This window comes from Palaemon carinicauda, chromosome 5 (assembly GCF_036898095.1).
Source record: "Palaemon carinicauda isolate YSFRI2023 chromosome 5, ASM3689809v2, whole genome shotgun sequence".
NCBI lineage: Eukaryota > Metazoa > Arthropoda > Malacostraca > Decapoda > Palaemonidae > Palaemon > Palaemon carinicauda.
In genome coordinates this window covers 118,871,218-118,897,173 of record NC_090729.1, presented here as the reverse complement: position 1 = coordinate 118,897,173, position 25,956 = coordinate 118,871,218, and the positions used below count along the sequence as shown (strand labels likewise).

General features: G+C 45.3%; 1 protein-coding gene across 2 annotated transcripts in view; it reads right to left on the bottom strand.

Annotated features, from left to right (window-relative positions):
- LOC137641434 (kinetochore protein NDC80 homolog) overlaps nucleotides 1-25,956 on the bottom strand; it is a 77,420-nt gene that overhangs the window by 41,967 nt on the left and 9,497 nt on the right. For both annotated transcript variants that reach the window (XM_068373971.1, XM_068373972.1), the window contains exon 2: nucleotides 10,879-11,144. In XM_068373971.1, the coding sequence (XP_068230072.1) occupies nucleotides 10,879-11,138 (260 nt within the window). In that variant the 5' untranslated portion in view covers nucleotides 11,139-11,144. The remainder of the gene's footprint in view (nucleotides 1-10,878; nucleotides 11,145-25,956) is intronic.

Below are 25,956 nucleotides of genomic sequence, written 5' to 3'. Positions count from 1 at the left end.
TCTCCAATAGGTTGCGTCCATGATACTTTGCAGAGATCTATTTTGCTTAAAGGCCACTGAAGTTGCTACAGCTCTAACCTCGTGCGTCTTAACCTTAAGCAAAGATCGGTCTTCCTCACTCAAGTGTGAATGAGCTTCTCGTATTAACAATCTGATAAAACATGACAAAGCATTCTTTGACATAGGCAAGGATGGTTTCTTAACCGAACACCATAACGCTTCAGATTGGCATCGTAAAGGTTTAGTACGAGCTAAGTAGAACTTAAGAGCTCTAACAGGGCATAAGACTCTTTCTAGTTCATTGCCTACGATCTCCGATAATCTAGGAATATCGAAAGATTTAGGCCAAGGACGAGAAGGTAGCTCATTTTTGGCTAGGAAACCAAGTTGCAGAGAACAAGTAGCTTTTTCTGACGAAAACCGGATGTTCTTGCTGAAGGCATGAAGCTCACTGACTCTTTTAGCCGAGGCTAAGCATACCAGGAAAAGAGTCTTAAGAGTGAGATCTTTCAGGGAGGCTGACTGTAAAGGCTCAAACCTGTCTGACATGAGGAATCTTAGGACCACGTCTAAATTCCAACCAGGAGTAGCCAAACGACGCTCCTTAGAGGTCTCAAAAGACTTAAGGAGGTCTTGCAGATCTTTATTGTTGGAAAGATCTAAGCCTCTATGCCGGAAGACCGAGGCCAACATGCTTCTGTAGCCCTTGATAGTAGGAGCTGAAAGGGATCGTACTTTTCTCAGGTATAAGAGAAAATCAGCTATTTGGGCTACAGAGGTACTGGTCGAGGATACGGAAACTGACTTGCACCAGTCTCGGAAGACTTCCCACTTCGATTGGTAGACTCTAATGGTAGACGCTCTCCTTGCTCTAGCAATCGCACTGGCTGCCTCCTTCGAAAAGCCTCTAGCTCTCGAGAGTCTTTCGATAGTCTGAAGGCAGTCAGACGAAGAGCGTGGAGGCTTTGGTGTACCTTCTTTACGTGTGGTTGACGTAGAAGGTCTACTCTTAGAGGAAGACTTCTGGGAACGTCTACTAGCCATCGAAGTACCTCGGTGAACCATTCTCTCGCGGGCCAGAGGGGAGCAACTAACGTCAACCTTGTCCCTTCGTGAGAGGCGAATTTCTGCAGTACCTTGTTGACAATCTTGAATGGTGGGAATGCGTAAAGATCTAGATGTGACCAATCTAGGAGGAAAGCATCTATATGTATTGCTGCTGGGTCCGGGACTGGAGAGCAATAGATTGGAAGCCTCTTGGTCAGCGAGGTTGCAAAGAGATCTATGGTGGGTTGACCCCAAGTCACCCAAAGTCTCTTGCACACATCCTTGTGGAGGGTCCATTCGATTGGAATTACTTGACCTTTCCGACTGAGACAATCTGCTAGGACGTTCAAGTCGCCCTGGATGAACCTCGTTACTAGGGAGATGCCTCAATCTTTTGACCAGATGAGCAGGTCCCTTACGACCTCGTACAAAGTCAGTGAGTGGGTACCTCCCTATTTGGAAATGTACGCCAAGGCCGTGGTGTTGTCCGAGTTTACCTCCACCACCTTGCCTCGAAGGAGATTCTCGAAGCTTATCAAGGCCAGATGAACCGCCAAAAGCTCCTTGCTGTTGATATGCATGCTCCTCTGACTCGAGTTCCACAGACCTGAGCATTCCCGACCGTCCAGCGTCGCGCCCCAGCCCAAGTCCGATGCGTCCGAGAAGAGAACATGGTTGGGTATCTGAACTGCCAGGGGAAGACCCACTCGTAGGCTGATATTGTCCTTCCACCAAGTCAGACAAGACTTTATCTTTTCGGAAATCGGGATCGAGACCGCCTCTAGCGTCTTGTCCTTTTTCCAGTGAAAAGCCAGATGGAATAGAAGAGGACGGAGGTGTAGCCTTCCTAGCGAGACAAATTGCTCCAGGGATGACAGCGTCCCTACCAGACTCATCCACAGCCTGACTGAGCAGCGTTCTTTCTTCAGCATCTTCTGGATGGAGAGCAGGGCTTGATCTATTCTGGGGACCGACGGAAAAGCCCGAAAAACTTGACTGTGAATCTCCATCCCTAAATACAGAATAGTTTGGGATGGGACCAGCTGTGACTTTTCAAAATTGACTAGGAGTCCCAATTCCTTGGCCAGATCTAGAGTCCAATTGAGATCCTTCAGACAGCGATGACTGGAAGAGGCTCTGAGAAGCCAGTCGTCCAAGTACAGGGAGGCTCTGATCTCCGATAGCTCAAAACTGGTACCCCACATTCCTGTAAACAAACCTCAGAAACGGTTTGGAATCCGGGCGTATAGGAATGTGGAAGTATGCCTCCTGAAGGTCGAGAGAGACCATCCAGTCGCCTTCCATAAATGCTGTCAAGACAGCCTGGTAGACTTCATCGTGAAGTTTGTCTTGACAATGAACACATTGAGCGCACTTGCCTCTTACGTACTCCTGCAGTGAACATGGCTGCCAAATCATGGAGCCATCCCTGAGGGACTTGTCCCTGCAGAGAACGTGGCTGTCAGATCATTGGAGCCATCCCTGAAAGCCTTGTTTATGCATGACATAATTGTACAGCAAAACTTCAAAGGCTCGAAAACAGCTGTGAAGTTGACCTGTAAAATCTTGGAGCATCTCCTGGCCAGGCGCCAAGGAGAGTCTACGAGATTTGAGAAGTCTATCAGGGCAGAGGCAGGAACTCCCAAGCCGAGAACTTCTCTCGTGTCATATCAGACTCTCGCTCTATAAGCCAGTTTAAAAGAAGGGAAAGCAAAGGCTGTATCCCCCAAACTCCTCCTGGTGATAAACCAGTCGCCTAGCCAACGTAAAGCTCTCTAGGAGAGCGAGAGAGCACTAGCTTATAAAACAACGGCTTCAAAGTAGCTAGGCCTAGTGTAAGCTCTGACGTTTAGGCGAACGAGGAGCAGCAGTTACAAAAAGATCCGGACAAAGATGCTTAAAAATCAGCATGATTTATTTAAAGTCCATAGAGGGCAAAGCAACTTTAGGCTCCTCTCCGTCTGACAGAGTCCTCAAGGGAATATCAGTAGGAGGGGGAACAGCAACTTCCTCATCTAAAGGAACCTTGTCCGATAATAGCCGAGTCTCAAGCAAGGGAGAGACCTACCGTAGTGGCAATGCTTTACAAGCAGAGTCCACACGCACTGGTGCATTAGTAGCGGACCAGGACGCAACGTCATGTAACTGCTTGACAGTCTGTGAACTGTCAACAACAACAGGTGCGAGAGACCAGGACGCAACGTCATGTAACTGCTTGACAGTCTGTGAACTGTCAACAACAACAGGTGCGTGAGGACGCACAACGTCCACTCGAGACTGCTTTGACCGCCTAGAATGAGCAGTCAAAACAACTCTAGAATGTGGAGGTTGATGCACAGCGTCAAAACAAGTCAACTCCGATTGTTAGCGAACGTCCTGAACGTCAACAGGAGCATCAGTAAGTGGCCTAACGTCCAAATGTGGCTGAAAATCCACACGAGACCGCATCGAGTGTGGTTCTAAACAACCTGACTGACGTGACTTAGCTACGCCAACGTCAACAGGACGCACAAAGGAACGTTAGGTTGGCTGAAAGCCAGGATCTCGATGAGATAAACAGCTAGGCTCAACGGACTAATCGGCAGAATAGTCTTCCATAAGGGAGGCAAGCTTATTCTGCATGTCTTGCCGTACAACCCATTTAGGATCAACGGAAATGGTTGCGGTAAGAGACGAGGGTAACGTCTGTGACCGCAAAACCTTGCCAACAAAAAGACTCTCGGAGTCTGTGTTACGCTTTTGTTAGGCGGCGAGCAGTTTTCCGATGACTGCATAGGGTCAGAGCTGTCCTAATGGCTACAACCAGGACGCTGGACCTGCCCTGAAAGGACTGACTTTCGCTTAAGGGCCTCGAAACCTTGTTTCAGGTTTCTTATGCGAAAAGCCTTCGGATGACGAGGAGAAAATTGTCTCTCTCGCCTTATGGTAGGGGAGATCTTGGTAAGATACACCCGATACCATAGAGGGAAACGTCTGTTCGCTGATCAAGGCCTCTCGAACCCATAAGTCGTATGACATTACTTCTCCCCTGGGCTTGGGAGCTTGCAAGAGGTCCCGGACTAGGTGAACGACAGGCACGAACAGACGAACCCTCGGACGCAACACTGTAACACTTTGCGCAATATCACTTTATCACTACGATTTTCTGTTTTGCACTTATTTCACTGAAATCGAAACTTTTACTGATTTCTACCTGAAACACGCAATTCTACCCTCATCAAAAGGTAGTAAATGCGAAATCAGTCGTATAATGCAAGCACATTAATACCAGCAAAAAAACAGTAAACATCTTTTAAGATAAAAAATTCAGTGGTTGGGGAAGAGACTAAACACTAGTTCATTCAAAACTACGTTTTCAATCTCTCACCGTACATTGCCTGGGGACGAGAATAAAACTAAAAACGTTTTATCCTTTCCCCCGTACAGAGACTAGGGACGAGAGTAACTCGAGAACAACGTTACCCGCTTGAACGGAACGTTTTCTCTCCTCTCTCTCCCTCCGTCTCTATCTCTCTCTCTCTCTCTCTCTCTCTCTCTCTCTCTTGATTTCGCACTTAAGAGAAGAGCCCAATTACGTTTCGTCAAAAAAAAACATGTTATTTGACCAAAGGAAAAAACTGAAAGTTTTTTCAATTAAAAAGTTCCTTTAAAATAGAATTAAAAACATTTAAGCTTTGAAAGAAGAATGAACAAAACGTCAGAATCGATTTACTCTTTCTGCAAAGTGAAACCGTGATACTCTCTCTCTCTCTATCATAACGATAGAGCGCAAACTGCGTAGCATAAATAAACTAAACGTTAGTTCATCTTTGAAAACAGTACGAAGACTATTCAAAGAAAATCTTTCATAAAATATTTATTAAAAATATTCATTTAAAAAAGTTTTAAATCATTAGCTCTTTAAAAGCTATTTACGATTTGAAAGGGCTCAACGTTGTTTAACTTCGGTTTCCAAGTTAGGACCGCCTACTCTCAGAAAAGGTCGCATATAAACAAAACATTAAAATTTATTTCTATGTTTATTATAAATGGAAAGTTAATCGAAGAGGCCTAATAAAGGTGGTGAGATATAAAATATATAGAGGAAAATCTATAATTAATTCATAACGTGATAAGATAATTGCTAAAAGCCTAAACACACTTCCGTCTAAGGGAAGGGTCGGCCATTTAAAAGTCAAAGAAAGTCCATACTCTCTTTGTCAACAAAAATTAAATCTATCCAAACACGAGTTCAAGATTTAAGATGAAGATAAAACACCTGCACTGCGAAAGCTCAAACCAAAATGAAGTACTTCACCAAATATGTTGAGAAAACTCCAGGTTCTACAGCGAGTAAAAGTACGTCTTGTCGACACGTCGACAGAGAAGAAATTTAGTCTTTGTTTACATCGAGAGTGGTATCTGGCCGACAGTTGGCGCCGGTGGGCACACCCGCAACCTGTATAGCGATCGCTGGCGAGTTTTTTTACTGTATGTGTCTGTCGAGCAACAGAGTTGCAGCTATTATATATTCACCGGCTAAGTTAAATATTTAAAAAATATTAAATACTGAAACTATAGAAATAAAAAACAATGTGGAACTCACATCAGTATCAACTGTATACTAATAATTTTTTTTATACAATATGTAAGAATTGTATCTACACAAAAATGAGTAATTTATAAGGGTTTACTCTACAATTTTTTTATACAATCTGTAATTTTTTAACAACACAAACATGAGTCCTTTATAAGGGTTTTCTCTTATGTCAATTTTCTATGACCAGACAAAAAGAAAAGGGGGTTCAATTGATAACTACTGTCTAATAGGTTACTATGCAACTCCAATAATGGGCAATTCTACATGCTACTGCGAAGGAAGCTTTACTTGTGGGGTGGATGAAGTGGGACATTTGTTCAAGAGACTGAGGTTTATAAAGGTAGTTACTGAGGGTGATTTCTGGGGAATCTCAGAAATGGGAACAGTATTTATCCCGAGCAGCTCTCGGCTACAACCATTCCCACCACACTGAGATGGGTTTTACTCCAGCTGAAAACATGCTGAAGGATGCTCACGATGTTGACAGTATTCCAATGCTTTCAGCAGAAAAGAGAGACCCATGGGCTAAAGGAAACCCTGAGTACAAACTTTGAGGGTTCTCTGGTTCTTAAGATGGTGCACTAGTTGGGACATCTTCTGACGAACCAGCTCATCCCTAGGTTTGAGTGGGTATTCAGTGTTACTACGGTACATGAGAATAAAGTCACCGACTGCCTGATGGTAAGCTGGTAAAAGCTCACCATATCCACCTAAAGGCATGGCTTGAACCTCCAGTCTATCTTAGGAGGCACTCTCTCTGGTATCCAAGGGGTCCTGATCCTGTAACTGAGACTCAGAATAGTTCAGGACTTTTGGATAATAGTCCGACTTTATCTGAAGTCTCGGAGAGCAATGATTCTAGTAGTGATAGTAACTCGTTTGGTGTGGCTGTAATAGTTGAATCATACCCTTTGTCTCGAAATCATAAGTCCTGTCTGACGACGAAGAAAAAGTTACAGTCCTACGAGAAGTCTTACTCAGCCCATGCCCATCCTCATGCCAGCCAGGACTTATGAGAAAAAAAAAGAATACTGGATACTGGGTTATATCCACTGGAAAACTTCAATGAGACTCCTGTATTGAAGCCTGAAGCAGTTCGAGATCGTATGGTCCTCCAGCTGTGGGAGAACCGCTCCACTGAAATATGTAAAACCCCAATTTTGACTCCTGCATTGGTGGTTCACTCTCCTGTGCCCGAATTTCCAACACCCCGATGTTAACCTCCTCTTTCTGAGAGGAAGGTGTCATTCTTCCGAGTTGGGAATTCTGGGAAGTTTCTGCTGGCTCCATGAGTTCCAGTACACACTTGTCTAGACCTGCTAGTATAGAAAGCCCTGTTTCTGACTCAGCGGTGTCCATTTATCACAATTATGACTTCTATGGCTTTTTGCCACCCGATTGTGATGACCGACTGTTGCCTGAGAATCCCACCTCTAGCGGGTTTAGTCACCCCATGGACTAGGTCCAAAGGTCCAGTTACTGACCTACCTCTAGTCAGCCTCAAGTCATGGTGAGGGGACCTCGTCTCACTGGTCAGACGAAAACTGCAGAAAGGGAATTGTCCTTCACTACCGAGTTATTTCGGAACTTGAACCCTTTCTGGCATAACGATGGAAGTCTGAAACTCAAGATAAAAAATAACAGGGAAGTTCTAAGCTAGTATTGGGTTCCCTTGCACAATATAAAATCAAGGGGTGGCGCCCAGTGCCCATTTCTTTCTTGACTTTGTACCTTTTGCCCAGATCTCTTGTCATTCAACCGTATCTTTTGTGTAGAGCAAAGTTAGTGTTTGGTTGGCATTCTGACACTAGGAAGTCTGCAAGCTACGTCCGACCACCGTCTGCAAATCACTACAAGGTGTCTTTCAGGTCTATGGTCAGCAGAAAGTTGTTCTTCCTGATGGTCTGAAGAACTGTGGTTGGGGGCTGCATCTTGAACCTTATTTGCAATATAAACTGGTTCAACTAGGATAAGCCTATAATGGGGGAATCAGCCTCTTGTCAGCTTCTTTACTAAATAGAGGTTTGCTGAAGAAGCGTAGAAAGTTGTCTAGGACTTCTTTTATGTTCCTTTTGGGCAATATCGTGGACACTTCCTCTTGAAGGAGGAGGTCCTTTGAAGAGCCTTTCAAATAGAATGGACAGACTTTCAAATCCCAAGCTAGCGAGGGCAATCAACCTACAACAGGACTCACTAACCTGAATGTAGAACCTCTATCATTAAGGGATTGGCCTCCAAAGAACATCCACCTATGCCAATGACTGTAGGTATCCCCCCACTGGTGGTGAGTTGGGGGACTTGCCCTCTATAGCAAGAGCCTCTGCTGCTGCAACTCCTTCATCAGGAGGGATGTCCTCTTCATCAAAATGTGGTGATCTTGCCTCCTAGGCTGCTGTGAACCCGTAGGAAATATCAAACGTCTCTGTTAGGTAGGATTTTGAAAGGAGAGTTTCTCTGAGGCAGGTATACTTGGAGCCACGGCTCTCCTCATAAAGGAAGACTGATGAGCTATCTCAATACCCACAACTACTTCTGGAGGAGGGAACAAGCTGGGGGGAAATCCAGCGAGTTCAACTTCCTCACACACACAGCATCTCTGTGAGACAGCTGCTTGGTCACTTGGCCAAAACAGCATCGTACCTCTTAAGGATGTAGTTGCCCCACAGGGAAACTGTCTGGTGAAGAAGGGACTCGACAGCTTTGGCTCCCAACCTCAAAACATCTTTAAACTGCTTAAAAATGTCATTGTTTCTCATATTTTCAGTCACAGTAAAACTGGACACTGCTCTTGACCAGTGATCTAGCCAAGAGCAGGCATTGGTGGCTGATATGGCTGCAACCTCCATGTCCTGCATTTTGGATGCAGAGAAAGTAGAAGAAAGGTTGGCTAACTAGTTGCTTGATACACTGGGTACCAGAGTGGAAACATTGAGGTCAAAGGGGTTGGGCGAGCCTCTGAATCAATATAAAATTTCCTCTAGAGGGAAAGAGCCAGAGGTGGCAATTTCAAGGATCTAGTCGATTCAAGAGAATTCACAGGCACTGAGACTAGAGTACTGTATAGAATAAATCTAGCAATCCAATGGGTAGGGTTCGATAGTGAAACATCGAGACGGTTTCTCGCACTTTATGATCGCGGGAAGATTGCATTTATGGAGCAACAACAGCTTGTGACTTCTGCGCTAAAAGGTTTTCCCAAACCATCCAAGAGATGAATAAGACTCAATCCTCCAGAGGTGGGTAGCTTCTGACATAGAAATTGGAACCTTCAAGGGGAGCCACAGCCACGTCAGCGGAGCTGGGAGCTGCACAATGGGGTGTACAGTCATCATCAATGGTTATCAAGGCATGCTCTCCCTGACTTGGTTTTTGTTTAGAAGTAATGGCCAGTTCTGACTCAGGAACAGTGCCAGAAGACTTGGCTCCAGTGCCTTTTTCCTCTCCTGATCCTGAAATGAAGAACATCTGAAAAAGATTTTGATTGTTCCGAAGAACGGGTAAACTCTAAAGCAAAATGAGCAATAGGCAAATTATTAGCTTGTGTAAACTGTGGCTAAATAGTAGGCCTGTCATTGTTGTAACATTTCAGGGTTGGACGTGAAGGATCCTAATGAGGTACACCTAAAAGAGTTCTCAAGGTAGAGGCTACCTGGTAGTCAACATGGGTTGGCATGGCAACATAATCATGAGAAATATCAACACGTCTACGTGCTTGGATAGGGATAGCACGACCAAGTCGTGCATATCTACGATACGGAATGATGCCATAGTCATTGTGTGGAGGAATACGCTCATGCGCTGGAATAGCAGCGTGTTCTGTGACAGCACGTGCAGTGATGAAGGCACATACAGAAGGGTCAGCTTTTGTACGTTGTGGTACAGTGATACGCATTGTTGACATCCACGGTGCAGACGTGTTAGTAGAAACAGTTATGACTTTACCATTCTACAATGGCTGCTTGGAAGGGATGTCGTGATTACGCTCTGACAATTAGGTCAAATCAAAATCTGAGATAAGGACACTCCAGAGGAGGTCCGAACAGCGTCAACATAAGTGGCAGAGGAATTCTAGGACAAGCTCAGAGAATTCTGACAAGGAGAGCAATACGGAGGACCGCCTGGGCATATGAGGCATGCCAAACTCCTAAGAACGAGTGGGAGAAAGATAAAGACCTTCCAAATGGTCTGCCTTCATACGTGGGGAAATGGCACTCTCGACTCGAGTGTGGCTTTCTCGCACAGGAATGAGGAGAGAATTTTGATGCTTTCAAGGGTGAAACCTCAATAAGCGAAAAGTTATCCTTCTGGAACTCTGCCATAAAGGGCTTACCACTAAGCATACTATTGGGAAGTGTTGGAGATCTGTAAATCAGTGTAATCAGGCACTTGTCGCTGGAACTGGATCAGTCTCTGTGGATGAGTCGTGATCTCTAGGCCTATGGGGCGATAATACATTGGCAAAGTTATCAATATGCAAAGTAATCAAATCATGGCCGTCATCCTCAGTTACCAATGTCCTTGAGGGCTCCAAAAAAAGGAGGAACGGGGTGGGGAATATCGGCTGTCGCAAAAAAGAGCTTGCGTTTCTTACTGTCAACAGAAGACGACGAGGAAGGAAAATGATCTCTTTTAGCTAGTTTCTTACCTTTCTTCCACTGGGAGGATGCCCACTCTGTACAAGATTCACAACATGGAGTACAGTATATAGAACAGCTCTTAACACGACATGACGGGCCAAGGGGATGCAGATCTATCTAGACCCGACTCATGAAAGTGCCACATGGGCAATCATCGCAACCGGGACAAGTCTGCATTACACGAGCAACACTATACATAAGGCTTACACAGAGAACATAAAGCACTGCAAGAGTAATCCAATGGGGAGAGAGTCGTGATCATGGACCGGCAAGAGAAGACAACGTCTTGTCAAAACAACCAGAAAGAAGTGGAGCTTGCCTTGCCACAATGAGTATCACTACCCCACAGCAGAGTTGCTTAGTAACCTATTATAGTTACCAACTGAACCCCTCTTTTCTTTTATGCTGGTCATAGAAATTGACATAAGAGTAAACCAATATACAGTAAATGACTTGGAAGTTTATAGTCACGTAGGAATAAATATTTCATAATACAAATCCATTGCTTATGATTCACATTAATGTTGCCAGAAAGAAGTGATATTAGTCACTAACATACTCAACCATTTAATTAAGTTGCTAATCAAGTCCAAACTGCAGACAGTTACAACTTACCTGCTGGCACTAGTCGGAGCTGGTGGGACCAAATTATTACTCGAAGGCCCATGACTGCGGACAGGAGTGTACCTCGGAATGTTGCTTCGTGCGGGGGTCGTACGGCCACTTGCTTGTGACAGACGACTATTACCTTCTGTGCTCCCTCTTAATTTCCTCAGACCAGAACTAAGCCGCCCATTCGGGGTCATATCGGTGTTTCTTGGCTTGAGGACATTCTGCCGTTGGACAGAATTAGATCCAAAATTTGACCGCCTCATCTTCACCTGTAATAACAAATGACGTGAGATATGGGTCACATATGTTTTTAGAAAAATTATATTTTCCTTATAAAATAAATTTTTGAATATACTTACCCGGTGAATATATAATAGCTGACGTCTCCGACGGCCCGACAGATCCAAAAACTCGCGAGTGATCGCCGTGAAGGTTGGGGGTGTGCCCACCAGCGCCGACTATCGGCCAGATACCGCATATACTTGTCAATTTCTCCAGTTCTTCTCAGTCCGCTGGGTCTCTATCGGGGAGGAAAGGAGGGCCTTTAATTTATATATTCACCGGGTAAGTATATTCAAAAATTTATTTTATAAGGAAAATATTTTTAAATATTAAACTTAGCCGGTGAATATATAATAGCTGATTCACACCCATGGTGGTGGGTAGAGCCAAGTATTAATACAATAAAGGCGTATATGCTCAAGAGTTTTTTTGACAAATATTTTATAAAAAACCAACTTAAGTATAGGTACCTGGTAAGGAAGCTGACTCTGATGATTACTCTGCCTCATTAGTCCGCTTTCCTCACGAAGCCCAGCCATCCTTCCAGGATGCTGAAAGACTTCCAGGAGCTGTTATATCCAGGGCAAACACCCCTATAACAGGACCTCATCAATACCCTTAATCTGGGCGCTCTCAAGAAACAACATTTGACCACCCGCCAAATCAAAAAGGATGCGAAAGACTTCCTAGTCTTCCGAACAACCCAAGACAAGATTAAAAACATTTCAAGAGAAGATTAAAAGGATATTGGGATTAAGGGAATGTAGTGGTAGAACCCTCACCCACTACGTCAATCGCTGCAACGAATGGACTCAGGGTGTAGCAGTCCTCATAAAGAGTCTGGACGCCTTTTAAGTAAAATGAAGCGAACACTGACTTGCTCCTCCAAAAGGTCGCGTCCATAATACTTCGAAGAGATGTTTTGCTTAAAAGCCACCGAAGTCGCTATTGCTCTCACTTCGTGAGTCTTGACCTTTAGCAAACAACGATCTTTCTCATTTAAATGAGAATGTGCTTCCCGGATTAAAAATCTAATAAAGTATGATAACGCATTTTTAGACATGGGCAATGAGGGCTTCTTAACGGAGCACCATAAGGCCTCAGAACCACCTCGTATAGGTTTAGTTCGAGCTAAGTAAAACTTAAGAGCTCTCACGGGGAACAGCACTCTTTCAACTTCATTACCTACGATTTCTAACAGACTAGGTATTTCAAAGGATTTAGGCCAAGGACGAGAAGGCAGTTCGTTCTTGGCCAAAAAACCAAGCTGAAGAGAACATATAGCTTTATTCGTAGAGAAGCCGATGTTCTTACTAAAGGCATGGATCTCACTGACCCTTTTAGCTGTAGCCAAGCTCACTAAAAAAAGTGTCTTGAGGGTGAGATCCTTCAGGGAGGCTGAATGTAATGGCTCAAACCTGTCTGACATCAGGAACTGCAGGACCACGTCCAAATTCCAAGCAGGAGTTGACATACGACGCTCCTTAGAGGTCTCGAAAGACTTAAGGAGGTCTTGGAGATCTTTGTTATTTGACAGGTCCAAGCCTCAATGTCTGAAAACAGAGGCTAACATGCTCCTGTAGCCTTTAATGGTGGGAGCAGAGAGGGAGCGAACATTTCTCAGATGCAGGAGAAAATCCGCAATCTGCGCTACAGAGGTACTGGAAGAGGAAATAGAGGAGGACTTGCACCATTCTCTAAATACCTCCCACTTCGACTGGTAGACCTTGATAGTAGATGATCTCCTAGCCCTCGCGATCGCTCTGGCTGCCTCCTTCGAAAAGCCTCGAGCTCTTGAGAGTCTTTCGATAGTCTGAAGGCAGTCAGACGAAGCGCGGGGAGGCTTTGATGAAGTCTCCTTACGTGCGGTTGCCGTAAGAGATCCATCCGTAAGGGTAGACTCCTTGGGACGTCTACCAGCCATTGAAGTACCTCTGTGAACCACTCTCTCGCGGGCCAGAGGGGAGCAACCAACGTCAACCTTGTCCCTTCGTGAGAGGCGAACTTCTGCAACACCTTGTTGACGATCTTGAACGGCGGAAAAGCGTAAGCGTCCAGGTGAGACTAGTCCAACAGAAAGGCATCTATGTGGGCAGCCTCTGGATCTGGGACTGGAGAGCAATAGGTTGGGAGCCTTTTGGTCAGTGAGGTTGCAAAGAGGTCTATGGTGGGCTGACCCCAAGTCATCCAAAGACTCTTGCACACATCCTTGTGGAGGGTCCATTCTGTAGGGATCACCTGACCCTTCCGACTGAGACAGTCCGCCAAGACGTTCAATTTCCCTTGGACGAACCTCGTCAACAGGGAGATGCCTCGATCTTTTGACCAGATGAGGAGGTCCCTTGCGATGACGAACAGAGCGTGGGAGTGAGTGCCTCCTTGCTTGGAGATATACGCCAAGGCCGTGGTGTTGTCCGCATTCACTTCCACCACCTTGTTTCGAAGAAGACTCTCGAAACTTGTCAGAGCTAAGTGAACAGCCAACAGCTCCTTGCAGTTGATGTGAAGGCTCCTCTGCTCTGTCGTCCAAAGACCCAAACATTCCAGACTGTCCAGAGTCGCTCCCCAACCCAAATCCGACACGTCTGAAAATAACACGTGGTTTGGGTTCTTGACTGCCAGGGACAGACCTTCTCGAAGACGTATATTGCTGTCCCACCAGCTCAGGCAAGTCTTGACTGGTTCGGAGATCGGAATCAAGACCGCCTCCAAAGTCTTGTTCTTGTTCCAATGGGAGTCTAAATGGAACTGGAGAGGGCGAAGGTGAAGTCTCCCTAGAGAGATAAACTGTTCCAGGGATGATAGCGTCCCTAGGAGGCTCATCCAACTTCTCACAGAGCAATGGTCTTTTTCTAGCATGAGACGGACTTTGAGCAAGGCTTGCTCTATCCTGGTGGCAGACGGAAAAGCCCGAAAAGCTAGACTCTGTATCTCCATCCCCAAACAGAGAATTGTTTGGGAGGGAGTCAGCTGAGACTTCTCTATGTTCACCAACAGGCCCAACTCCTTTGCATGATCCAACGTCCATTGAAGGTCCTGCAGACAGCGATGACGGGACGACGCTCTGAGCAGCCAGTCGTCCAGGTACAGGGAGGCTCGAATCCCCGACCAATGTAGAAATTTTGCTACATTTCTCATGAGCCTCGTAAAAACAAGAGGAGCAGGGCTGAGGCCGAAGCACAGTGTTCGGAATTGGTACACCACATTCCTGTATATAAACCTCAGATACGGTTGAGAATCCGGGTGTATAGGAATGTGGAAGTACGCATCCTGCAGGTCGAGAGAGACCATCCAGTCTCCCTCTCTGACTGCTGCTAGGACGGACTTGGTGGTCTCCATCGTAAATTTTGTTTTGACAACAAAAACGAGAGCACTGACATCCAGCACCGGCCTCCAATCTCCTGTATGCTTTGGAACTAGGAAGAGACGGTTGTAAAACCCCGGTGATTGAAGGTACGAGACTTTCACCACAGCTCCCTTCTCTAGCAACTGAGACACCTGCAGCTGTAGTGCCTGTCTCTTTGACTCCTCTCGATACCTGGGAGAGAGGTCTATAGGGACTTTTACCAGAGGAGGTCTCCGTACAAAAGGTATTTTGTACCCCTCCTTTAGTAACAAAACAGACTCCCGGTCGGCACCCCTCTTCTCCCAGGCCTGCCAGAAGTTGGTTAATCTGGCCCCTACCGCTGTCTGAGGACGTGGGCAGTCAGACTCTGCCACGGGAGGACTTAGATCCTCTCCTCTTACCTCTCTTACTATCGGCACGAGCGCCTCCCTTACTGGGAGCTCTGCCACGAAAGGGCGGGACAAACCTAGTCGCTGGAGTATCGAACTTAGGTCTAACGACATAAGAGGATGAAGAAGGAGCAGCCTTACGCGCTGACGTAGCCATCAAGTCATGGGTATCCTTTTGTACTAGCGAGGCTGCGATATCCTTAATCAACTGCAGGGGGAATAAGGCAGATGATAACAGCGCAAAGAATATCTCCGACCTTTGACAGGGAGTTACTCCTGCAGACAGGAACGAACAAAGAGTCTCCCTCTTCTTAAGGACTCCTGCCGTAAACGTAGCAGCGAGTTCATTAGAGCCATCACGGATAGCTTTGTCCATGCAGGACATAATTTGTACAGATACATCACGGTCGGCTGAAGAGATCTTCCTGCTCAAGCCTCCCAGCGACCAATCTAAAAAGTTAAAAAGTTCAAAGGCCCTAAAGACCCCTTTGAGGAGATGATCAAGGTCCGAAGAGGACCAGCTAACTTTAGAGCGTCTCATGGCCAGACGATGGGGAGAGTCTACGAGGCTTGAGAAGTCTCCCTGGGCAGAGGCAGGAACTCCCAAGCCGAGAACTTCTCCCGTGTCATACCAGACGCTCGCTCGAGAAGCCAGTATAAAAGGGGGAAAAGCAAAGGCTGTCTTCCCCAAACTCCTCCTGGTCATCAACCAGTCGCCTAGTAAGCGCAAAGCTCTCTTAGAAGAGCGAGAGAGCACTAGCTTAGTAAATGACGGCGTCGAAGTAGCTAGGCCTAGCGTAAACTCTGACGGAGGCGAACGAGGAGCAGCAGTCACAAAATGGTCAGGAAAAAGATCCTTAAAAATCAGCATGATCTTTTTAAAATCAAGAGAGGGCTGAGCAACTTTAGGCTCCTCTCCATCTGAAAAAGTCCCCAAAGGCATATCAGTTGGAAGGGGATCAGCGACTTCCTCATCCGACGGAACTTCGTCCGACAACTGCCGAGTCACGTGATACGGAGAGACATGGCTAGGAGGCAACGCTTGACAGGCAATGTCAACAAGCAACGAAGCAGCAGCAACAGCTGAGGAAACAACGTCACGCCGCGGCTGAAAAGACTGAAAGTCTTGTGACTGACAAGCAACAACAGCTTGAGTTGAATGTCGCTCGACATCACGTCGAGACTGCATTGACTGCAGGGTCTGAGCAGGCAAAACAACTTCCGACTGCGGTGACAGACGCTCAACGTCACGGCGAGGCAACGGAGTCGGTCGGCGAACGTCAGTGCGGGGCTGCGGCGGCAGCTGCTGAACGTCAGATCGAGACTGTAGCAAGGGGGGTTCCACGTCACGTGACTGACGTGAAAGACGAGGAATACGACTAGCATCGCGTTTCAAAGCACTAGAAACGTTAGTACTAACATCAAACGGACGAGAAAACACTCGTTTAGGTGGCTGAAGGCCCGAGTCACGTTCATCGCACTGGCGAACCGCAAGCAAAGGATCATCGTGAACCTGTCCATGCCCATAATCTTCCATAAGAGAAGAAAGCTTAGATTGCATGTCCCGCAGGACAACCCACTTCGGGTCAACGGGAGTCGGAACGGGCCGTGACGTCGGTAATGTCTGCGCTGGCAAAACATTGCCTCTACCGAGACCCTCGGACTCCGTGTTACGCTTTCGCTTAACGGGCGAACAGCCATCCGATGACTGCAAGTGGTCAGAGCTGTCCCAATGGCTACAGCCAGGTTGCTGGACCTGTCCTGAAGGGACTGACTTTCGCTTTAAGGGCCTAGATACCTTGCGCCAAGGTTTCTTATGCGATAAGTCGTCAGAGGACGAGGAGAACTTAGTCTCACCCGTCTTATGGTAAGGACGTTCTTGATGAGAAACGTCTGATACCAAAGAGGGAACGTCTGTACGCTTGTTTACACCTCTCGCCCCCTCAAGTCCTACGACATTACTTCTCCCTGGTGCATGGGAGCCTGAAAGAGGTCTCGGACTAGGGGAGCGACAAGCACGAACAGACGAACCCTCGGTCGCAACACTAAACACATTTTGCGCACTTATCACTTTATCACTTAGATTTTCTGCTTTACCACTTTTCAACAACTTTACATCGGACATTAACTGATTACGGTCCGAGGCTAAGGACTCAACTTTCTCGCCTAAAGCTTGAATCGCTAAAAACATATCCCGCATAGACGGTTCATGAGTGCTAGCAGGGGGTTCAGGAACAACCACTACAGGGGAAGGATTAGGTTCAGGGGCATGGGAGGAGGAAAATTCCAAAGATCTAGAGAAGCTTCTCCTCACCCTATCACTTTCGAGCTTACGAGTATATTTTTCATACTCAAGCCATTCGAATTCCGACAAGACCACGCACTCCTCACACCGATCTCCTAATTGGCAGGATTTACTCTGGCAATTAGAACAAACAGTATAAGGGTCGATAGAGGCAATGGGAAGATGTTTGTTACATTCTCTCGCACACTTGCGATAAACAGGAGAAGGGTCAGCCATTTTGAACAACCAAAGAAAATCCAAGTCAAAGCCAAATTCATCAACAAGAAACACAAGCCAAAAAAAGGGTTTCAAGAGTTTTATTGAAGAAACACACCAACACAGCGATCGCCAATAAAACAACCAAAACAAAGTACTTCACCAATTCGGTAGAAAAACTCGAGGTCAACAGCGAGCGGAACCAACTTGTCGGCAAGACCGACAGAGAAGAACTGGAGAAATTGACAAGTATATGCGGTATCTGGCCGATAGTCGGCGCTGGTGGGCACACCCGCAACCTTCACGGCGATCGCTCGCGAGTTTTTGGATCTGTAGGGCCGTCGGAGACGTCAGATATTATATATTCACCGGCTAAGTTTAATATTTAAAATGTACTTTTAATTTTTCTTTTTATGTAATGTACCGTATACTAAACTCATGTTTGCGATAAAACCCAGAAAATAAACAAAAATACTCGAACCGTATCTCCTTGAATTTACCAAAAATATGGAAAACATTTAAACTGTACAAAATCAAGTGACCAAACAATAAAAATTATTATGAACATACACTTCATTAACTCAGAAGATATATTTTTAACATACTGTATCTATTTTGTCCAAATGTACCCTCTCAAGTTTTTGTCTGTATCATCATCATAATCATTTTGTTTGTACACTATAGGTATAAATTCACCTGATTAATAAACTGCATAAACATCAATTGATTAGCAATAGGCAATCTACTCTAAATGGCATTTGCAAATACAGTACTGTACCGGTATATCATGTCCAAAAAGCAGAGTGACTAGAATACTGTCTTGCTTAATTTGTCACTAATACTATAGTCTGTAAGGTATGGCTAACTCTATATGTAAAAACATACATATACCAAGGCACTTCCCCAAATTTTGGGAGGTAGCTGACATCAAACAAATGAAACAAAAAAGGGGACCTCTCCTCTCTACGTTCCCTCCAGCCTGACAAGGGACTCAACCGAGTTTGGCTGGTACTGCTAAGGTCCCACAGCCCACCCTTCCCCGTTATCCACCACAGATGAAGCTTCATAACACTGAATCCCCTACTGCTGCTACCTCCGCGGTCATCCAAGGTACCGGGGGAAGCAACAGGGCCTACCGGAACTGCATCACAATCGCTCGCCAGTCATTCCTATGATATGTACCTTATCATAAATAAAAAAAATCATTAAAGTATTTGCTGTAGCCAAAAGAGTTAATGAAGAGTAGGATACCCAAGCTTTTAGATGGGATAACAAGTAAAACTATTATATACCGGGATGTAGCCAAGCCTAACCTGACTTAGGACCCTCTAACTATGGCATTGTTTCACTTCCAAATCCTTGAATTACTCATCTATGTATTTAGTATAGACTGATACCATTGCCTTCACCAGAATCAGATTAATTAATAGATTTAATAGAAGTTATCTGGTATCCTGAACACCAGAATCAGAAGTCCTAGTTAGCCTATATCATTAGACTAAACCATGTTCAATTCTAAAATGGGCTATGGCATTACATTTAGCATTGTTATGGTAGGTGGCTCAGCATAACCTGTGTTGCGAGACCCCGAAGGGTCAATGCAACGGGAAACCAAAGTTTCCCTGTCACAAGACGGAATTTTCAAGTGAAAGTACATAGAGGTTACATAAACAAATCAGTTAAATATTAGAAGTGAATATTTGTATAACTTAGATCTTTTGTAGACTGAAGAATACAGATGCTTAGCTTTCTCACCCTTCCCTGTAACCAAACTTATATTGATCCATGGGAAGGAAGTCTGGATTTATCATTAGCATAAAAATCTATATCAGTAAACATCTCTGAGAGCTTAAGAACATAATAAAAGAAATTTCAAAATTCCTTTACCCACATGTTGCTCAGCAATGTATGAGAAATAAGAACATGGCATCCTAGGTCCGTTTAAGTACGTGGAGGTTACAGGATGGCGAAGCCTCCCAATGAGTAAAGATACAGTGCCAGGTTATGTGGGCAGTATCATATACAGAACAACAGACATGCCCCATAACTCATGACACAGATCATATAAAAAATAATAAAGAAAAATGTTATTTTCATTAGTAAAATAAATTTTTGAATATACTTACCCGATAATCATGTAGCTGTCAACTCCGTTGCCCGACAGAATTCTACGGGAGGGATACGCCAGCTATCACTAAACTAGAAGGGGGTGTACTCACAAGCGCCACCTGTGGCCAGGTACTACAGTACTTGTTGTTGACGCCACCTCACTTTTTCCTCGGTCCACTGGTTCTCTATGGGGAGGAAGGGTGGGTCAATTAAATCATGATTATCGGGTAAGTATATTCAAAAATTTATTTTACTAATGAAAATAACATTTTTCAATATTAAACTTACCCGATAATCATGTAGCTGATTCACACCCAGGGGGGTGGGTGAAAAACCAGTGTACAAGACTAAAGGATAGCTAAGTATCCCGTATTTCATATAATCAGTTATCCACAATAACAATGAAATAATAAGTACCTGGTAAGGAAGTCGACTTGAACCGTTACTCTGCCTTTAATAAGATCGTCTTCCTTACTGAGCGCAGCGTTCCTCTTGGAAGGCTGAATCAACTCAAAGGTGCTAAAGTATACAGGGCTGCAACCCATACTAAAGGACCTCATCACAACCTTTAACCTCGGCGCTTCTCAAGAAAGAATTGACCACCCGCCAAATCAACAAGGATGTGGAAGGCTTCTTAGCCGACCGTACAACCCATAAAAAGTATTCAAGAGAAAGGTTAAAAGGTTATGGGATTATGGGAATGTAGTGGCTGAGCCCTCGCCTACTACTGCATTCGTTGCTACGAATGGTCCCAGGGTGTAGCAGTACTCGTAAAGAGACTGGACATCTTTGAGATAGAATGATGCGAACACTGACTTGCTTCTCCAATAGGTTGCATCCATAACACTCTGCAGAGAATGGCTCTGTTTGAAGGCCACTGAAGTAGCCACAGCTCCCACTTCATGTGTCCTTACCTTCAGCAAAGCAAGGTCTTCTTCCTTCAGATGAGAATGTGTTTCTCTAATCAGAAGCCTGAATAGTAAGAAACTGAGTTCTTAGAACTTGGAAAAGAAGGTTTCTTGATAGCACACTATAAGGCTTCTGATTGTCCTTGTAAAGGTTAAGACCTTTTTAGATAGTACCTAAGAGCTCTAACTGGGCAAAGTACTCTCTCCAGTTCATTCCCCACCAAGTTGGACAGGCTTGGGATCTCGAACGACTTAGGCCAAGGACGTGAAGGAAGCTTGTTTAGCAAAAACCGAGCTGCAAGGAACATGTAGCCGTTTCAGATGTGAAAACAATGATCCTGCTGAAGGCGTGGATCTCACTTACTCTTTTAGCTGTTGTCAAGCACACGAGGAAAAGAGTTTTTAATGTGAGGTCCTAAAAAGAGGCTGATTGGAGAGGTTCAAATCTTGATGACATAAGGAACCTTAGGACAACGTCTAGATTCCAGCCTGGAGTGGACAACCGACGTTCCTTTGAGGTCTCAAAAGACCTAGGGAGGTCCTGTAGATCTTTGTTGGTGGAAAGATCCAAGCCTCTGTGGCGGAAAACCGCTGCCAACATACTTCTGTAACCCTTGATCGTAGGAGCTGAAAGGGATCTTACTTTCCTTAGATATAACAGGAAGTCAGCAATCTGGGTTACAGTGGTACTGGTTGAGGAAACTGCATTGGTCTTGTACCAGCTACGGAAGACTTCCCCTTGAGACTGATAGATTCTGAGAGTGGATGTTCTCCTTGCTTTGGCAATCGCTCTGGCTGCCTCCTTCGAAAAGCCCCTAGCTCTTGAGAGTCTTTCGAAAGTCTGAAGGCAGTCAGACGAAGAGCGTGGAGGTTCGGGTGTACCTTCTTTACGTGAGGTAGACGTAGAAGGTTCACTCCTAGAGGAAGAGTCCTGGGAATGTCGACCAGCCATTGCAGTACCTCTAAGAACCATTCTCTCGCGGGCCAGAGCGGAGCCAACCAACGTCAGCCGTGTCCCTTTGCGAGAGGAGAACTTCTGAAGTACCCTGTTGACAATCTTGAACGGCGGGAATGCATACAGGTCGAGATGGAACCAATCCAGCAGAAAAGCATCCACGTGAACTGCTGCTGGGTCTGGAATCGGAGAACAATACAATAGGAGTCTCTAGGTTATCGAGGTAGCGAACAGATCTATGGTTGGCTGACCCCAAAGGGCCCAAAGTCTGCTGCAAACATTCTTGTGAAGGGTCCACTCTGTGGGGATGACCTGACCCTTCCGGCTGAGGTGATCTGCCATGACATTCATACCGTCCTGAATGAACCTCGTTACCAGCGTGAGCTTTCGATCTTTAGACCAGATGAGGAGGTCCCTTGCGATCTAGAACAACTTCACGAAAGAGTCCCTCCCTGCTTGAAGGTGTAAGCCAGGGCTGTGGTGTTGTTAGAGTCCACCTCCACCACTTTGTTAAGCTGGAGGGACTTGAAGTTTATCAAGGACAGAAGAACCGCCAACAACTCCTGCAATTGATGTGAAGTGTCCTTTGCTCCTGATTCCATGTTCTCGATCATTCCTGTCCGTCCAAAGTCGCACCCCAGCCCGTGTCTGATGTGTCCGAGAGGAGACGGCGGTCGGGTTTCTTGAACAGCCAAAGGTAGACTTCCTTGAGAAGAAAGCTGTTCTTACACCACGCGAGAGAAGACCTCCTCTCTTCGGAAACAGGAACTGAGACCGTCTCTAGCGTCATGTCCTTTATCCAGTGAGCAGCTAGATGATACTGAAGGGGGGGAGGTGGATTCTCCCTAACACGATGAACAGGGCCAGCGATGAAAGTGTCCCTGTTAGACTCATCCACTACCTGACTGAGCATCGGTTCCTTCTCAGCATGCTCTGGATGCATTCTAGGGCTTGGAAGATCCTTGGGGCCGACGGAAAAGCCCGAAAAGCTCGACTCTGAAGATCCATACCCAGGGAGACAATGGTCTGGGATGGGATGAGCTGAGACTCCTCAAAATTGACCAGGAGGCCCAGTTCCTTGGTCAGATCCATAGTCCATCTGAGAATCTCCAGACAGAGACGACTTGTGGGAGCTCTTAAAAGCCAGTCGTCTGACGGAGCCGGACACAAGATCATGGTACTGCTGCACAGTCTGTGAACTGTCAACCATGGGGAAGCGAGGAAGTACAGTGACAACCCGAAGCTGTCTAGACTGTCTGGGTCGTACAGACAACTCCTTATCGGGTTGCTGAGGTTGCCGCACTGCGTCACAACAAGTCACTTCTGCTGGTTGTTGAACGTCTTCCCAGTGACACACTGACTCCGTAAACAAAAAATCCTCTAACAAGGACTAAGCTTGGACTGCATGTCTTGCAACACAGCTCAAGGTCTATGGGAGCAGGTGTGGTAACAGACGGGGTTAGTGACTGAAGTGGAACCATTACCTTCCCTGGAAGCATGTTATGCTTAAATAAAAGTCCAAAGGAGGCTACGCAGCTAAAGGCTCCTCTCCAAATGACAGAGTCCTCAAGGGAATATCAGAAGGAGGGAGAAAAGCACTTTCTCATCTACAGGGACCATATCCGAGAAAAGTTAAGTTCTCTCAGTGAGGGTTTCAATGGTGCAAAAGCAGCAGACTAGAAGGCAACATTATGAAACTGCTTGACAGTCTAGTGAGTTGGCAACAACCAAAGATGTATGACTGAGAAGCATGCGGAAAGGTATGCAGAGCATGTTGTATGCAGAGCATGCTGTATGCAGAGCATGCTGTATGTAGAGCATGTTGTATGCAGAGCATGCTGTATGCAGAGCATGTTGTATGCAGAGCATGCTGAATGCAGAGCATGCTGTATGCAGAGCATGTTGTATGCAGAGCATGCTGTATGTAGAGCATGTTGTATGCAGAGCATGCTGAATGCAGAGCATGCTGAATGCAGAGCATGTTGTATGCAGAGCATGCTGTATGCAGAGCATGCTGTATGCAGAGCATGCTGTATGTAGAGCATGCTGTAAGGTAAGCAGAGCGTGTTGCATGGCGTTAAACATTTCTCAGAAATTCCATGACCAGTGCCAGAGTGCTTCATGCATGCTTGCATGGGGTTTTAATATCAACATAATATTTACCTTACATTCATAACTCATGATTCATTTTTGTTTTGAAGATATTTTTGCCATATTCTGCGATATTGTTAAAAATATATTGCAAGGAATACCTATATATTTTTATATAAGTAAGACAAATAACCTCCATTATTATAATGTTTGTGTAGGCATACTGCAAGTTATGAAAGTAATGAGGTGTTATTATTGTCATTTGTTATTTCTCAAGTTGAGGAGAAAGTAGCAGATGCATGCGTTGAGGTGGCTGACTCATAGCATGAGGTTGCTGCCTCAACAGTTGCGCTTGCTGTAAGGTTGATGGATGCGCCGTAGCAGGTTCCTGAGGAACGAGTTGAGGTTCCTGAGGTGTTAGCTGCGAGCGTTCAGGAAGTGGTTGCGCAGAACGCAGTAATTGTCTCGCGAGTTGAGGTTCCCGAGGCGCAAGGCTAAGGTGTTGAGGTTCTCGCCTTGAGGAGGGTTCTCACTGGTGGAACCGCAAGTGGAAGCGGAGGAAGTAAGGTAAAAGCTTCCTGTTCCCATTGCTGAGGTTGCCTTAAGGAAGGCGGAGGTAGCTGCACACCGCTGGAAACTGGCAACTCAGTACGTGGTAAGGTATCCTGAGGAGCCTCAACATCGTACGCCTGGCAGACAGGACTGCGGTCAGGCGGAGCGATCGCAGGAGAAGGTGTAACCTTCTCCGCCTGACACTCACGCATCAGGACCGCAAGTTGTGACTGCATGGACTGCAGTAGAGTCAACTTGGGGTCGGCAGACACTAAGGTCTGCTGAGGCGAAGCCTTAACAGAAGAGATCTGTTGCGGCAGCACCTTACTCCTATTAGGAGGTGTGCAGTCACCTGATGACTGAGGAGAGTCAGAGCTAACCCAATGACTGCATCCGGGTTGTTGAACTCTAACTTCGTACGTCTGGCATAGGTCTGGACTTCACGTTTAAGAGGTCTTGAGACCTGAGACCAGCGTTTTCTCCCCGAAATTTCTTCTGCAGACGAGCAAATTAAGGGCTCAATCGTCTGCGGGTGGGAGTGACGGTCTCTGAAAGACACGCCCGCAACCACCGAGGATACTTCTGTGCGCCGATCAAGGCCTGCCGAACCCTTTTGCCCTTCGACATTGCTTCTCCCCTGGGCTTGGGAGCTTGCAAGAGGTCCCGGACTGGGAGGACGACTGGCACGCACAGAAGTACCCTCACGCACAACACTGACACACTTTGCGCTAATCACTTATCACTTTTGATTTTCTGTTTGCACTTATTTCACTGAACTCGAAACTTTAAGTGGTTTGTACCTGAAACACGCAATTCTATCCTTTCTCAAAAGTTAGTAATTGCGAAAACAGAATTACAATGTAACAGAAAAATCTAATGAAAGATAAATAATTCAGTGGCTGGAAAGAGACTAAACACTAGATCAAATAAACTACGTTTAAAATCTCTCACCGCATAAAGCTTGAGAACAAGAAAAAACTCTAGAAACGTTTACCTTCTTCCCCTAAAGAGACTAGGGAGAAGAGCAAAAACGATAACAACGTTACTCGCTTGAACGAAACGTTTATCCTCCTCTTTCTCCCTCCGTCTCTCTCTCTCTCTCTCTCTCTCTCTCTCTCTCTCTCTCTCTCTCTCTCTCTCTCTCTTGACTTAGAACCTGAGAGAAGAGCCCAATCATATATAACGTTAAAACATATTATTGTTAAAGGAAAAAACTGAAATATTTCCCAATTTATTAGAATTAAAACCATTAAGTTAAGAAAGAATGAACAAAACGCTAGACACGGTTACTCTTACTGCAACGTGACACCGTGAAAATTCTCTCTCTATCGTGACGATAGAGTGCAAGTTGAACGTTCTGAACGTCAACAACTGCAGAGACAAAACAAAACGTTAGTTCAACTTTGAAAACAGTACGAGACTATCAAAGAAATTCTTTCAAAAACATTAAAATAGCAAAATATGTTAACAGGTAAAACCGAAATGACGGGCTCAATGTTAATTAACTTCGGTACCAAGAAAAGACCGCCTACTATTAGGAAAGGTCGAATATAAACAAATATAAAAATTAATTTTAATAAGTTTATAATAAAAGGAAGTTAATCGAAGAGGCCTATAAAAGGCGGAGAGATATAAAATAAATCTATAACTTTTGTTAAGCAAAATTAAGAAAGAGAGTCTATACTCTCTTAGACACCAACACTTCCGTCTAAGGGAAGGGTCGGCCATTTAAAGGTGAAAGAGAGTTCATACTCTCTTCGTCACCATAATTAAATTAATTCCAAAAGCTAACTAAGCTAATATAGAAGTTTCTAGTATAGCGAATAGCTGCAAATTTTAGAGAAATACTTCACCAAACCGTGAACAATACTCCAAAATCATAAGCGTATCCAAGAACGTCTTGCCGGAAGCACGACAGAGGAAAAAGTGAGGTGGCGTCAACAACAAGT